The sequence below is a fragment of the Vitis vinifera genome, chromosome 8 (genome assembly GCF_030704535.1).
Source record: "Vitis vinifera cultivar Pinot Noir 40024 chromosome 8, ASM3070453v1".
NCBI classification, from domain to species: Eukaryota; Viridiplantae; Streptophyta; class Magnoliopsida; order Vitales; family Vitaceae; genus Vitis; species Vitis vinifera.
In genome coordinates, this window is record NC_081812.1 from 22,864,881 (window position 1) to 22,878,922 (window position 14,042).

At 33.9% G+C, this 14,042-nt stretch overlaps 1 protein-coding gene across 2 annotated transcripts; it reads left to right on the plus strand.

Moving 5' to 3' along the window:
• Positions 1-6,126: 6,126 nt before the first annotated feature.
• AGA (alpha-galactosidase) lies at positions 6,127-13,222 on the plus strand. Of its 2 annotated transcripts, none has more exons than XM_010655433.3 (14): positions 6,127-6,321; positions 8,078-8,282; positions 8,847-9,094; positions 9,424-9,514; positions 9,922-9,970; positions 10,100-10,191; positions 10,312-10,419; positions 10,550-10,672; positions 10,914-11,466; positions 11,632-11,699; positions 11,794-11,928; positions 12,029-12,246; positions 12,397-12,485; positions 12,566-13,211. In XM_010655433.3, exons 2-14 carry the CDS (start codon positions 8,092-8,094, stop codon positions 12,923-12,925), a joined length of 2,325 nt encoding a protein of 774 aa, XP_010653735.1. In that variant the 5' UTR covers positions 6,127-6,321; positions 8,078-8,091; the 3' UTR covers positions 12,926-13,211.
• The last annotated feature ends 820 nt before the right edge of the window (positions 13,223-14,042 follow it).

The following is a 14,042-nucleotide window of genomic DNA, read 5'->3' on the forward strand; positions in this document are numbered from 1 at the left end:
ATGAAAAATATAATTTTAAGCAGTAATTAATAATTCATGTATTTTTTTATCGATAATATATTTGTCAATTTAAATACTATTTTTTAATGATATATGTATTATCTTTGTCTATCCTAATATTTTTTTTTAATTTATGAGTATATAAAATTTAAATTATTTTTAAAAAATTCTTATTTTATAATTATTTATTTTTTTAATAATATTTTAGGAATTTTTATATCACGTAGAGTGTATAATATCTTTGTAGAAAACAAGTAAAATTAAGTTTCTAAATGTAATTTTATTTTTTAAAATTCTAATGAATTATTTTAATAATTATTATTAATTGTTTTTCAGAGTTGGAATAATTCTTAAATTTTTATATAATTTAATCGCAAATTTAAGCATGGGCCTTTTTCCCCTGCTCCTCGCCAAAAAAACATAATCAGACGGCTCAGCAGATCCCTTTGTTAGAAAACGGTCCTCTGTATTGACGGTTAGGATTCAACTAAATCGGCTGACCTTCTTCGGTCGGTCCTTAAAGTGCCACGTTTCACGTGTCTATAATCTAAGTATAGACACGAGAGTTTCTCCATTAAATAAGACAAGATAGCAGATCCGCACCGCCAATCTCGTGCCTGTTTCGACGTGTCGTGCATCTTCGATCTCGAGGTGGCAGTGGTCCCAGTGACTACGGCATAAAAACAAAAGCGACCATGTGCCGGCCACTACCAGAACAATTGGACACGTGTTCAAATCATAGGATCTGGCTCTGTCAGCGATGACGTGGCTCCCACCTCTGACGCCCCTCTAAAATTGATGTCGCTTTCACTCATTTTCAGCAAACCAGTCGACAGACATCTTTCATTGGGTCGTACGAAAAGTCGATAATATCCTCCAACTATGTAGATATTTTTTACAATTGCCATTTATAAAAGAAAAGCATTTTTGTAAAGATCCACATGATTAATTACTCCTTACATTAGGGATATATAATAATATCTCGAGGCTTATATTTGGCTATCAAAAATTTAACTAAAAATAAGAAAAATAAAAAATAAATTTAAATTTAGTAAATTACTTTTAGTGTTATTTCAAATTCATTTAACTTTTTTTTTTTTTTAACTTTATACACAAATTAAATAATTTAAAAATATATTAAATTTCAAATAAATTTAATTATATTTTTTGTTTTGTACATATAAAAATTAAATAAAAAAAACCATTTTTAATAATTTTTTTCTTTTCTTAATGCTTTTTGGAAATCAAACAAACCATTCTTACAGTGATTTTGAAAGACTTCGAAAATATTTTCTAATGCTTCAAAACTTTTCCGAACATTAAATTAAGCATTTGATAATTTTTTTTTTGAAAATCAAAATGATTCTTAAAAAATTAATTGGTAGAAGGTTTTTCCATATAGATATTTTTAAAATAATAATTCACCGAATAATTTTAAATGTTATAAATAATTTTTAAATTTAAAAAATATATATTTTATATATTTTTGTGGGAATAATCCTTGACAAAATATTTCCAATTTTCGAAAAAAGACATCTTAAAGTTCAAAGTTGTATTTATTGTCCAAGTACATTTTAGAGTTCAAAGTTGTATGAATCGTCTTGAAGTTCAAAGACCCCGGATTCTTATGTCGTTTGATTCTTAATAAATATTTTAATTAGTAAAAAAAATTCCCTTATAAATTTGTTCATAATAATAAAATTGTTAATATTTTACGATAAATCCAAGAATAATTTCATGGGCATTGAAAGGATGTTGGGATGAGTTTTGACCCAAAATAGTACATTTAAAAAAAAAAGTATGTAAAATAAATTTATTTTTAAAATAATGTCTAATTTAGTACGTTTGTACCGTATAAACTGTCATATCATAAAATCGTAGTTAGTAATTACAGTTTTTTTTTTTTTTTAAAAAACGGTTAGAAACTATAGTCACCAATGACAACTTTAACTTTAAGTTTAAAGCTGTAATCGATAATTATGATTTTAAATTCTTTTAAAAATGGTCAGAATCACAGTAACCACGACTTTAACTTTATATATATATATATAATTTTTTAAAATAAAAATATTATATTATTTTAATTTTATTAAAACATTTGGCATTATATTTTATATAAATATGTTTAGTTAATTAAAATTAAATATAATAAATTATATTTATTTAAAATAAATAAATTACGAAAGCCTATTTAGAATAAATAATAATAATATAAATTACTATATTAATTAATAACTTTTATGTATTATATGTAAGTGGTATATAATATCACATATATATAAAAGTTTAATTTAAGTTTTAAATTTATCATATTTTTATTTAAATATATAAATAAATTATTATCATATCAATATGATATTATGAACTTAAATTAAAATATGATAAATTTTAAACTTAAATTGAACTTATATATATGTGATATTATATACCACTTACATATAGTATATAAAAATTTATTAATTAATATAATAATTTATATTATTTATTTTTTTAATAGGTTTTTATAATTTATTTGTTTTAAATAAATATAATTTATTATATTTTATTTATATTTAAATATAATTAAATAAATATATTTATATTAAATATAGTTCCTATTGTTTTAATAAAATATAGTTCCAAGTATTTAATTTCATATATTATTATTTTAAAAAATTTTGATGTTAAATATTTTAAACCAAACAACATAATTTTATATACATAAAAAAAATTATTAAAATTAAAATCATAATTGGTGATTACGACTTTGACTTATTAAAAAAATTTAAAATCGATCAATTAAGATTTTAAACTTAAAGTTAAAACTATGATAGATGAGTATGATTTCTAATTATTTTTAAAAAATAAAATCGAACTAGGATTTTATTAGACGACAAGTTATGTGACTCGGAAACACTTTTGAAAACTAGTTTATGTTTTGGATTTTTTTTAAAATTTACTATTTTGGGTCCAAACTGTGGGTCGTGAAAGCATTGAGCAGCCGCCTATGAAAATAAGAAGACCAGATTCATTTCCTTCATCACAAAGTAGTCAAAATCCAGCCTCTTTAAAAAATGTGAGTGAAACGCAAGTGTCGTGGCTTAAACCACGTCTCAGCCGGTACTTTTCAGTAAATAATTATCGGAAAAGACACCCATGGAAAATATTTAAATATGAATTACACGCATCACTCGCGTAGTGACGTAGGATATTTTTATGCTGAATTAAATAATAATATAATCCCGTCATTTGCCTCAGTCACCCACTTTATATGCTTAGATAGTTGTGCGCCTTTTGTTTGTGTTGGTTTTTAAATTTCATTCGCTTCACTGGCGCGTGCATCACACTCTCCACAACAAAAATCAGGATTAATTACTCATCATATTTCTCAATTTAATATTTTTTTTTAAATCTCAACTTTATATCACATTCAAATATCAAATAGACTATTTCATAAAAAATATATGAAAAAATTCATCAAATAACACTAGATAAATGATATATTTTCAAATATATGATTAAAAAATTATATGAATTTATACATGATTTTATATGATTTTTTTATATCAAATTTTAACAAAGGATTAACAAAACGATATATTTAATCATTTTTAAATTTTATTTAAAAAAAATTATGATTGATATTTTAATTTAAAATAAATTTTAAAGTTTGTTTGACAACTATTTTCAATTAATTTTTTTTTGTTTTTGATTCTTAAAATTAAAAAATAAGATGTTATTAGAGAATATTATTTAATTGTTTTAATTTTTTATGACAATTAAAAAAAAATATTTATATAAACATGTTGAATGAATTAAAATAAAATATTAGATATAAAAGTTATTTTAAATATTTAAAACATGTTAAAAATATCTCAAATTTTTAAATATTATTTTATTTTATAAAATATTAAATAATAGTTTTTAAAAACAGTTACTAAATAAGGTCTTATTTTTTATTTTCTCATTTTTCCCTTTTAAAAATTGATAGATTTATAATATTTCAATGTATAAATATGGAAAAGAAGTGTTTGAAACGATATTCTTATATCAACATCAAACAAAGGTATCATTCATCGGGTTTCTAATTTTTCAGCTACCCACTTCACTTGCCATCATATAAACAAAAATTTTGATACATGTCAATGATCATAATATCTTTAATAATGTCACACCCTCCACATCACCATTTAATCATATAATGCATTGGTCAACACAGAACATTTGTCTATATGTATCTTAGGTCAAGGTCTTATTAAAGTCTTAATGTGCGCTTACTTTAAAATAATAATTTGCATTAGCAATAATTCATGCCATCATTGCCAAGGACATTACTAATTTCCTCATGTAATGACTCATCAACATGATCCCAAGTGTAAGGTTGACTTCCAATGGATTGAATTTCAACTTAAAATAATTATTTCGACTTTATTCTCCACGGAGTGTAATAGCCCACTTGATAAGGAAAACGACAAAAAAGGCAGTCTCAAGTTCTACGAATTTTGTATTTTTGAAAACGTAACCTTTGTGATTCGGGTATTTTTAAAAATTAATATGCCCTGGACTACGTGGGCGGCCTTAAGGTACTGCCACATTCTGATGTTATGCTTTGTAAGAGAATCATGTTGAACGAATCTAATATTTTTAATTATTTATTCTTAATTTAATAAATTCAAAAAATTCGTTTAATTATAATGGAATTTATTTGAAAGACGGCCTAGATTTTTGCACGTACCTTGTTGGTGTGGTGGAGCAACGAGAAGTTGACGAGATCTCGTGAGAAAATGGATGGGCAACAATCGCTGTAGTGGATGACGTGTCTGGGGCCAACATTTCGTGAATCGTGATTACTCAGACTGAAGGCCTCACCTACCCGTACAAACTTAGCTGCGAGGTTCATCAGCCCAGAGGCTAAGTGGGGGGATACTGACGCGGCACATAAAAAACCAACGTGTCAAAGCTAATCACGCGACGATGTTGTCGGCGACCTGACCTGGAAATCACACGTGGTCACCCGCTAGTGGGTTTGCCTTAGTTGGACATGGGTCCCATATCATGGAAGCCAACAAATTGGCGTCGTGACCTGTATACCATTTTAACAACCGCATTTCTCATTTCATATGAAAACACACACGAATTTAGAATTAAAGTAGTATTTACGAAAGTGTTCCCACTTCTAATATGGGGTTAAGCAGGGATTAGGAAACCACCCAATAATAATAAGAATATCTGGCCAACAAGAAATGCCTTTTCTAAGAAGTGAGAAATAATATTGTATCAACGGTATTTTCGAGAATATTCACGTTTTAGGGGATACAAATAATATTGTCATATTTGCTATGTTTTAGATGCCATCGGAAAAGATCCCCTGGAAAACGTACACTTTCTAGGGAAACTTCAAAAAAGTGGCATCGTGAAATTGTAAATGGAGCCACCACTAGTTTCTTACTTTGTTTAGTACAGTTTAATCTGTCTGGTCTCATCTGAGGTAGTCATGCGACCAACCCCACCTTAAAGAATCCTGTCCGAAACGTTTGAAATTTTTCTTGGCATTTTTCGGTACTAGAAAGAGTCACTTCTTTTATTATCACAGTGGTGCTACATATGTTGTGTTTCTTTGTTCTCTTACAACAATTTCATTTTTTGAAAGGATAGGAGTGCTTTTAATACTTAGAAATAATTTTGTTTATTTAAATATTTTAAAACCATTTTTAAAAATCTTTAAATTTGATAATTTTTTAAAAATATACTTAGTGAAAACTATATTAAAAAAAAAAAAATGTAGAATGGACATCACTCCTCAGGAGCCATTGTGGACCGACGATGGGAGTAGTCCTGGTTTGAAAAAGAGGAAAAAGGCAGTCACCACTTTTGCTTGTAATTTAGCTGAAAGTGACAAACCGATCTTCCGGACTCTGTTCACGTCATCACATGTGACTAATGACTATTAAGAAAATATTATCAGATGAATATTATTACGTAAGAATTTATGACTATTTGGAAATTGAATTACCAGAGGTGAAGGAAGCAGTAGAGACGGAGGAAAAGGAGATCCGTGGTGTAACTCCACGTGTCGAGATCGTGTGAGATCTGGTGACCGAACCTGTTCGATCTTTAATGGCGGACGACTATAAAACGTACACCTGGTGTTGCAGTCCCTCACCATTCACGGTTTCGGGCTCTCGTATTTTCTCTCGAAGGAAGGAGCATTTCTCGTGGAATGCGCTTCCGCTGAGTGATTTCTTGGGATTTTCTAGTATTTTCCTTCTATAGTTTTCATCTGTGGTGCTTGATCCAAGCTCCAGGTAGAGAAATTCCAGCTTGTTGGCTAGAGGCTCACAGGTGAGTTTTGATATAGCTTTTGATGTTTCTTTTCTTTGGTTCAGAGTTTAGTTTCCGTTCTTGTTCTGTGATGAGGCGATGGCGTGATGATGGTTTGAAGATCGAAGATTCTCGTGATTTTTGGTTGGTTTTGAAGGGGAAATAAGAGAAGTTTGGAGAGTTCTCCTGGAATTTTGAGTTGATTATGTTGTTGTTGTTTTTATGGATTTTTGGATGTTTAGATTATGCGCTCGATCTCTGTCTTTTTCTTTTATTTTATTTCCTAGTGAATTGTAAGATTCCAGGCGGTGATTGAAAGCCAGATGTTATGGTGTAGATCTACCTAGGTTGGTTGAGCTTGCATCTTGAAGTTTACATAACTGGTGGAAGTCCTCGATTTTTTGAATTTTCAGAAGGATACTATCATATGCAGTTCAAGCTCAAAATCGGCATTCTAGAGTGGATATCATCTCACTAGATCGAATCTCTTTGAAATTCTAATTTTCTTTTCAAAAATCTCTCTTATCGGTCTTGTGTTGTTTTGAAGTGTTGATCATGAGAATTGATAACTGGTGAGAACTCGCTATTCTGGAACTTTGTCTCTATTCCTTCTTTTTGGAAACACTTTTCCCCCGAAAGTAGTTGATTTTGGCATCAGTCTGTTTCGCAAATATTCGGTGTTCTCAAAATTTTGAACAAAAAGCTCAAAAGCTAAAGCTCCACTGGGCAAGAGCAGAAACAAATTCCTGTGGTCCACCGTTACTCTCTTAAAATTAGTGTATTTTCTTCTGAAATTATGTGTCTGTGGGTTTCTTAATTTTTTTTAAAATTCTTGGATTTTTTTCATAATTTTCTTGAGGCTGCCTTAAGTTTCTATGATTGTTAACGGTGGTTCTTAATCCGATATTTTTGCTACTGTATAAAATATAAACTACAGAAGCTTATAACTTCAGGATATTTTGTTTTCTTTCTATAGTCATTTGTCATATCACGATATATCACCCGATAAATTGAAGAAACCTTTAGTTTTCTTTTTTTAAAAATCTTGGAAAAATTCATTTGGTGACTTTTCTAGTATTTTCCAAAAAAAATTGTTCATTTTTTGTTATTTAAAGGTTTTATTATTTTCTTGAACATCCACGAAAGAAGTCTTAAAAATATTCATGGAAGAAAATTTATGTTTCCCTTCTGAAAAATCGTTAAGGATTTATGAGGAGATTTTCTTTTAAGGTATTGTTTTTAAAGAATTGTTTCACATTTTTTGAAGGATAATTATTCTATTTCCATGAACTTCGAAAAAGCCTCAAATCAATCAATTGCCATTTTTTTTCCGTTCCTTTTTTATCTACTGGCGCTTTTGGGTAGGTGCAATGCTGAGGCATCACAGCTGCATCATGTGAGGCGGATCCCATATACAGGGAAATCATGAGGCAACCATATTGATGTATGTCTAAGCTTACTGAGAGATAAACCGTCCCATAGTAGATATCCTGCTGCTCGCAGAAGCTCAAGCAGGGATAGACCCAGACCCGTAGGTTAATACGAGATTCTTTTAGAAATTTGGTGTTTATTTGTGATGCATTTGAGTTTGCCGCAAGTTTTGCCTCTCTGTTCATGAGAATTAAATTTTTAGTCTCATTTTGATCCAGATAGGCCTTCTTCAGTGAATTTTGTTAGGTTTACTCTGTCGACTGCCTTAGTTTTAAGAAGTAATGCTTGTATTATCTGTATATTTTTTTATGTTAATTGAGCTTGTTTTTATATTGTGGATCAGTAGTAAGGTGCTCAAAGATGACGGTTACACCGAAGATCTCTATCAACGAGGGTAACCTTGTGGTTCAGGGGAAGACTATCCTGACTGGTGTGCCGGATAACATTGTTTTGACTCCGGGATCCGGCGGGGGGCTTGTTGCTGGTACCTTCATTGGTGCCACGGCTTCCCACAGCAAAAGCCTCCATGTTTTCCCCATGGGTACTCTGGAGTAAGTGCAAATCCTCCAAACACTATCTTTACTCTTTTTCTTTTTCGTCGTGAAATAGTATCCATGTTTTACCTCACACAAGGCTACAGTGAATCTAGGAAGTAAGGTAGATAATCAAGCCTCCGTGGTGAATGTGTATGAATTTTAGGAATCAAAGATCACTTCCTTTTTGGTTTGGAAGATCTAAGATGATGATTCAACAGTATGTAATTCCTCACCATTTTCAATGGTGAAATATTTATTGATCTCAATTGTATCAAGAAGAACTGAGTGAAGAAAATGTCAATTTGTACAAAAACAAAAGCTAAAACATGGGTACAGACAACGTAACATTGCTAAGTCTAAATTAATTAAATTTGTGAGTTAGGGGAATTCCCCAATTGGCGGTTAATGGATAGAGAATCAAATCTCTGGATACTGTTCAGAGAGCAGGGTAGTCTCACCTTAAGCATGATCTTCATCTTATAATTTCAGATTTTGTTGACATTGGCTAGGACTTATATACCATCTGGTTGGTCTGCAAATATGTATGTATCATAATTTTGGCTTCTGATTCCTCAACAGTGGTCTACGGTTCATGTGCTGTTTCCGCTTCAAGTTATGGTGGATGACTCAAAGAATGGGAACATGTGGAAAGGATGTTCCTTTTGAGACCCAGTTCATGCTCATAGAGAGCAAAGAAACCACAGAAGGAGGTGAACATGACGATGCCCCGACCATCTACACTGTCTTCCTCCCTCTCCTCGAAGGCCAGTTCCGAGCTGTTCTGCAAGGCAACGACAAAAACGAGATAGAGATTTGCCTTGAGAGTGGTGAGTACTGAGTAGATCATGGCCATCAAAAAGTATCCGGTGTAGCAACCTGCACCCTGCCCGTCAGCTCACTCTAGCCATATTTTATGTTAATTAAGTCCCATCCTGTCTGCCAATTAAAAAGGAGGCTAACAGTATGAAATTCTGGGGTGGAGCTGTTGTTAGTGCAAACACTATCAAGCTGGAGAGACCAATCAATCACCCTATCGTTCAAATGAATCAAATTAATGGAGTTTGAGGCATTTGGGGAAGAAAAAATTATTAGAAAGAATCGAGTTCGAAAGAACCAAAACGACCTGTTTTTTGTGGTGTCTGATTTGCTTTTGCAGGAGATACTGCTGTTGAAACAAACCAAGGCCTTCACCTTGTGTACATGCATTCTGGGACCAATCCTTTTGAAGTTATCGACCAGGCAGTAAAGTAAGCTTCTAAGTTCTAACTTTCCAAATTTTCTTCTGGGAAATGTATCTTTTGAATATATGCAGTAATACATGGCAGAAAATTGTTAAAGGTTTAGAAAACTGCACAACTGGCTTTATTTATGCAATTCCAGTACTGGTTGATTCATATGAATTATCACCTATTTGCTTTGCCTTTAATACACAAATATATCGCTGGATCATCAACCTGTCAGTTAGCAAGTATATCTGATTTGTTCAACTCAAAGTTTGTTATCTTCCAATCAGTTAGTATTTGTTGAATAACTTTTGAGGTCTATGGTTCAACTACCATATTATTGTCCAATGAATTTCGAAATCAGGTTTTATGCTGTGACATTCTTTTACTGTATGTTGTCTCATGATGATGTATAATTTTCCATTAAACAGGGCTGTGGAGAAACACATGCAAACTTTTCTTCACCGTGAGAAGAAAAAGGTAACAATTGGGAAAAAAAAGAAGAAGAAGATGTCCATTTGTTAGTTTTACATCAATAAATAATTTCACTATGAGAGTAGAGCAGAATTGGAGGTTTCTGAATGAATCTTGTAATTGGTGGTTGTGTAGTTGCCTTCTTTCCTTGACTGGTTTGGCTGGTGCACTTGGGATGCTTTCTACACTGATGTCACTGCCGAGGGCATTGAAGAAGGCCTGCAAAGGTAAATGAATCAAGAAACTAATCAGATGATAGTTTGTATTTGTGACCAAGGTTTTAAACATGAAAATGTATTATCACTAAGAGGGAAAATCATTGTGGTGCTATCTGGTTATTGTTGCAGCTTGTCCAAGGGAGGTGCACCTCCTAAGTTCCTAATCATTGATGATGGTTGGCAGCAGATTGGTAATGAGAACAAGGACAACAATTGCGTTGTGCAAGAAGGCGCTCAGTAAGAAACCAATTTCCCTATCTCTTGATGTAATCTATTTGGTGATAGCCTTGTTTAGTAGAAGTTTTAAGAACGTTAATGGAAATATGTTGAAGAAAGCCCTTCTCTCTTTATTCTCTTATTTTTGCAGATTTGCAAATAGATTAACAGGAATAAAGGAGAATGAGAAATTCCAAAAGAATGGCCGGAACAATGAGCAAGTCCCAGGCCTTAAGCATGTGGTTGAGGATGCTAAGCAGCGGCATAATGTCAAGTAAGCCATCCACTTAATGTTTTAGTATTTCTATATTTCTCCTTCTATCAGTGGATTTTCTAGTGAATCTCCTCAGTCTAATGAAGAGGCTCATGAACCTTTCACATTGTTCTGTTCTTCTATTTCCCAGCAGCTTTCCTCTCTCAAATCTGAAAGCATTTCTCATTTTTCAAAAGAACAAATATGAAGGAATATTTTGACAATGAATTCCATTTCCATGTTTATTTTTCACATCATGCAGGTTTGTTTATGTATGGCATGCTCTAGCGGGTTATTGGGGTGGAGTGAAGCCAGCAGCTGCTGGTATGGAACATTATGAATGTGCATTGGCATATCCGGTTCAGTCCCCTGGTGTAATGGGTAATCAGCCAGACATTGTCATGGACAGTCTATCTGTTCATGGCCTAGGTCTCGTACCCCCAAGGACGGTTTTCAACTTCTACAATGAGCTCCATGCCTACCTGGCTTCTTGTGGTGTAGATGGAGTTAAGGTTGACGTGCAGAATATCATTGAGACCCTTGGTGCTGGTCATGGTGGCAGAGTTGCTCTCACCCGCAGCTATCAGCAGGCCCTTGAAGCCTCCATAGCAAGGAACTTCACTGACAATGGATGCATATCTTGCATGTGCCATAACACTGATGGACTCTATAGCACTAAGCAAACTGCTGTAGTGAGAGCATCTGATGACTTCTATCCTCGTGACCCTGCTTCTCACACCATCCACATTTCTTCAGTGGCTTACAATACTCTCTTCCTTGGTGAATTTATGCAACCTGATTGGGATATGTTCCATGTAAGTACGAAGGATATAGTTCTCATATCATGTTAGCTTTAAGTTGAACAATCGGAAATGTTTGGGAACCATGCGACATGGACTCATTCCCTCCTGGATTTTGGTTATTCCTATCAATGCTGTACCATGTTTCTAATCTAACACTCAAATATTTTGGCTTTGCAGAGCCTACACCCAGCTGCAGAGTACCATGGTGCAGCTCGAGCTGTTGGTGGATGTGCAATTTATGTCAGGTATATGCTCGACCTAATTCCACTTTCTGTGGAACTTGCAATTGAGAGGCTGTAGTATCAGATGACTAAATATATATATTGTTTGTTTTAACAGTGACAAGCCAGGTCATCACAACTTTGAGCTTTTGAGGAAGCTGGTTCTCCCTGATGGATCTGTACTCCGTGCCCAGCTACCTGGTAGGCCCACGCGTGATTGCCTCTTTGCTGATCCAGCACGAGATGGGACCAGGTTTGCTGCTCTTTTATCTTCCCCATCTTATTTGTCAACGTAATTGCTTGAAGTTTGCAGTTTTACTAGAAAAAGCTTAACCTGAATTGATAATATGCAGCTTGCTTAAAATCTGGAATGTGAACAAATGCTCTGGTGTGGTGGGTGTGTTCAACTGCCAGGGTGCTGGTTGGTGCAAGATTGAGAAGAAGACCCGTGTCCATGATACATCACCTGACACCCTCACTGGTTCTGTCTGTGCGGCTGATGTTGACCAAATTGCTCATGTTGCTGGCACAAATTGGAAGGGGGATGTAGTAGTCTACGCTTATAAATCAGGTAACCTTACTCGACCCTCTCTGAATTGCTCAACCTTCCTAGGAAGAATGACTTCTAAATACAACTGAAATGATCTCCATTCTCTGGTGGCCTATTTCTAAAATTTTTGTAAAGACAATATGCTTAAAGAAGTATCACCTTTTCTTCCAGGTGAGGTAGTCAGATTACCAGAGGGTGCTTCCCTGCCAGTGACTCTTAAAGTTCTCGAATTCGAAGTTTTCCATTTCTGTCCTCTCAAGGTGAGTCCCTTCCCAGGTTTTATTTATTTGCGTATTCTTATGTGAACAGTGAAAGTAAAGATATCAAACATATCACGTAGGAAATTGCAACCAACATTTCCTTTGCCCCAATTGGCTTGCTCGACATGCTCAACTCCGGTGGTGCTGTGGAGCAATTTGAGGTTCATATGGCTTCTGAGAAACCCGAGCTCTTTGATGGCGAAATTCCCTTCGAACTGTCAACTTCTCTCAGTGAGAACAGATCTCCAACTGCAACAATTGCGCTAACAGCCAGGGGATGTGGCCGGTTCGGCGCTTACTCATCTCAGCGCCCCTTGAAATGCCAGGTGGGCGATGCTGAGGTTGAATTCAGCTATGACCCCAACAATGGATTGTTGACTTTCACCATCCCCATTCCAGAGGAGGAGATGTACAGATGGTCCATCGCAATTCAAGTTTAAGTAGTTCCTAGATTATTAGAGAAGCCAATAAAATAAGAAAAAAAAAAGGGAAAAATGCCACTGCTGTTACTAGCTTCCGTGCATGTTGGAAGTGACGGCGGTGCGTTTAGATGAATGATTATCTATCTACGGCATAAGGGAGAGAGATTGGGGATATTGTTTCGTGATGTGCTTCGTCTGTGTTGGGTTGGGTTTGGGAGTGGTTCATCTCTTCTTCCTTCGGGAATAAATTATGTTATCTGTATGGATCTTCATCTCTATTTAATCGAAGAATTTCAGTTTTATCTTTTCATCGTCTAATCGAGTAGAGATTTTGAAGTTATGAATGTGGTGTATCACCAACAGCGCCGTATTTTACATTCTACTGGGAAAATAGATAGGCAAAAGCAACATAAAATCTCTCTAATACAATGGCACAAATAACAAAGACAAAATTAAAAGATCAAACCATGCAATTGCTCTACAATATTTTTGAACCTAAGAACTTTTCTTAATAAGACATCTACCTTTTTTTGGGCACAGCCACGTAGAGAAGGCCAAGTTTATCAGTGTAAATCACACCCATCTTTTAAAAATCAACCTACTAATACTACCCATATACTAGTTAGTTCTCTAGCTAGCCTATGGCTTCAACCTTTGCCACCTATCCTAATAATTATGTTTTATAATTTTACTTTAGCTATTTGTCATAGCAATTGCATTACATGCTTTTACTCACGCGACAGGTAGGTATAAGCTCAAGAGACCACTTTCTTGATCATATGATCTTCTTTACCTCGTTGCATGCAACCTGCACTGCACTGGCGTATTAACTGGGGCTCAGGAATTGCTTAACTTTTGCTTTGTGTCCTATGTAAGATGCCTTGTATCCCCGTGCTAGGTGTTATCTTCTTGATATGCCAACAACACTCATTTTGCCAATGTGTCATATCCTTATGCTTACGAGTGTCATATTCGTGCGCTGCAAGCCTTCTATGTCTAGGGGTGACATGGTCTTTCATCAATATGTCCAATGTTGCAACGTGTTGAGTCTACGTGTGACACTTAGCCCATTAATTGTATAGATATGATATGTGTCAAGCCCCCATTTAGCAATTAGCATGCATCCTTGTTGCAA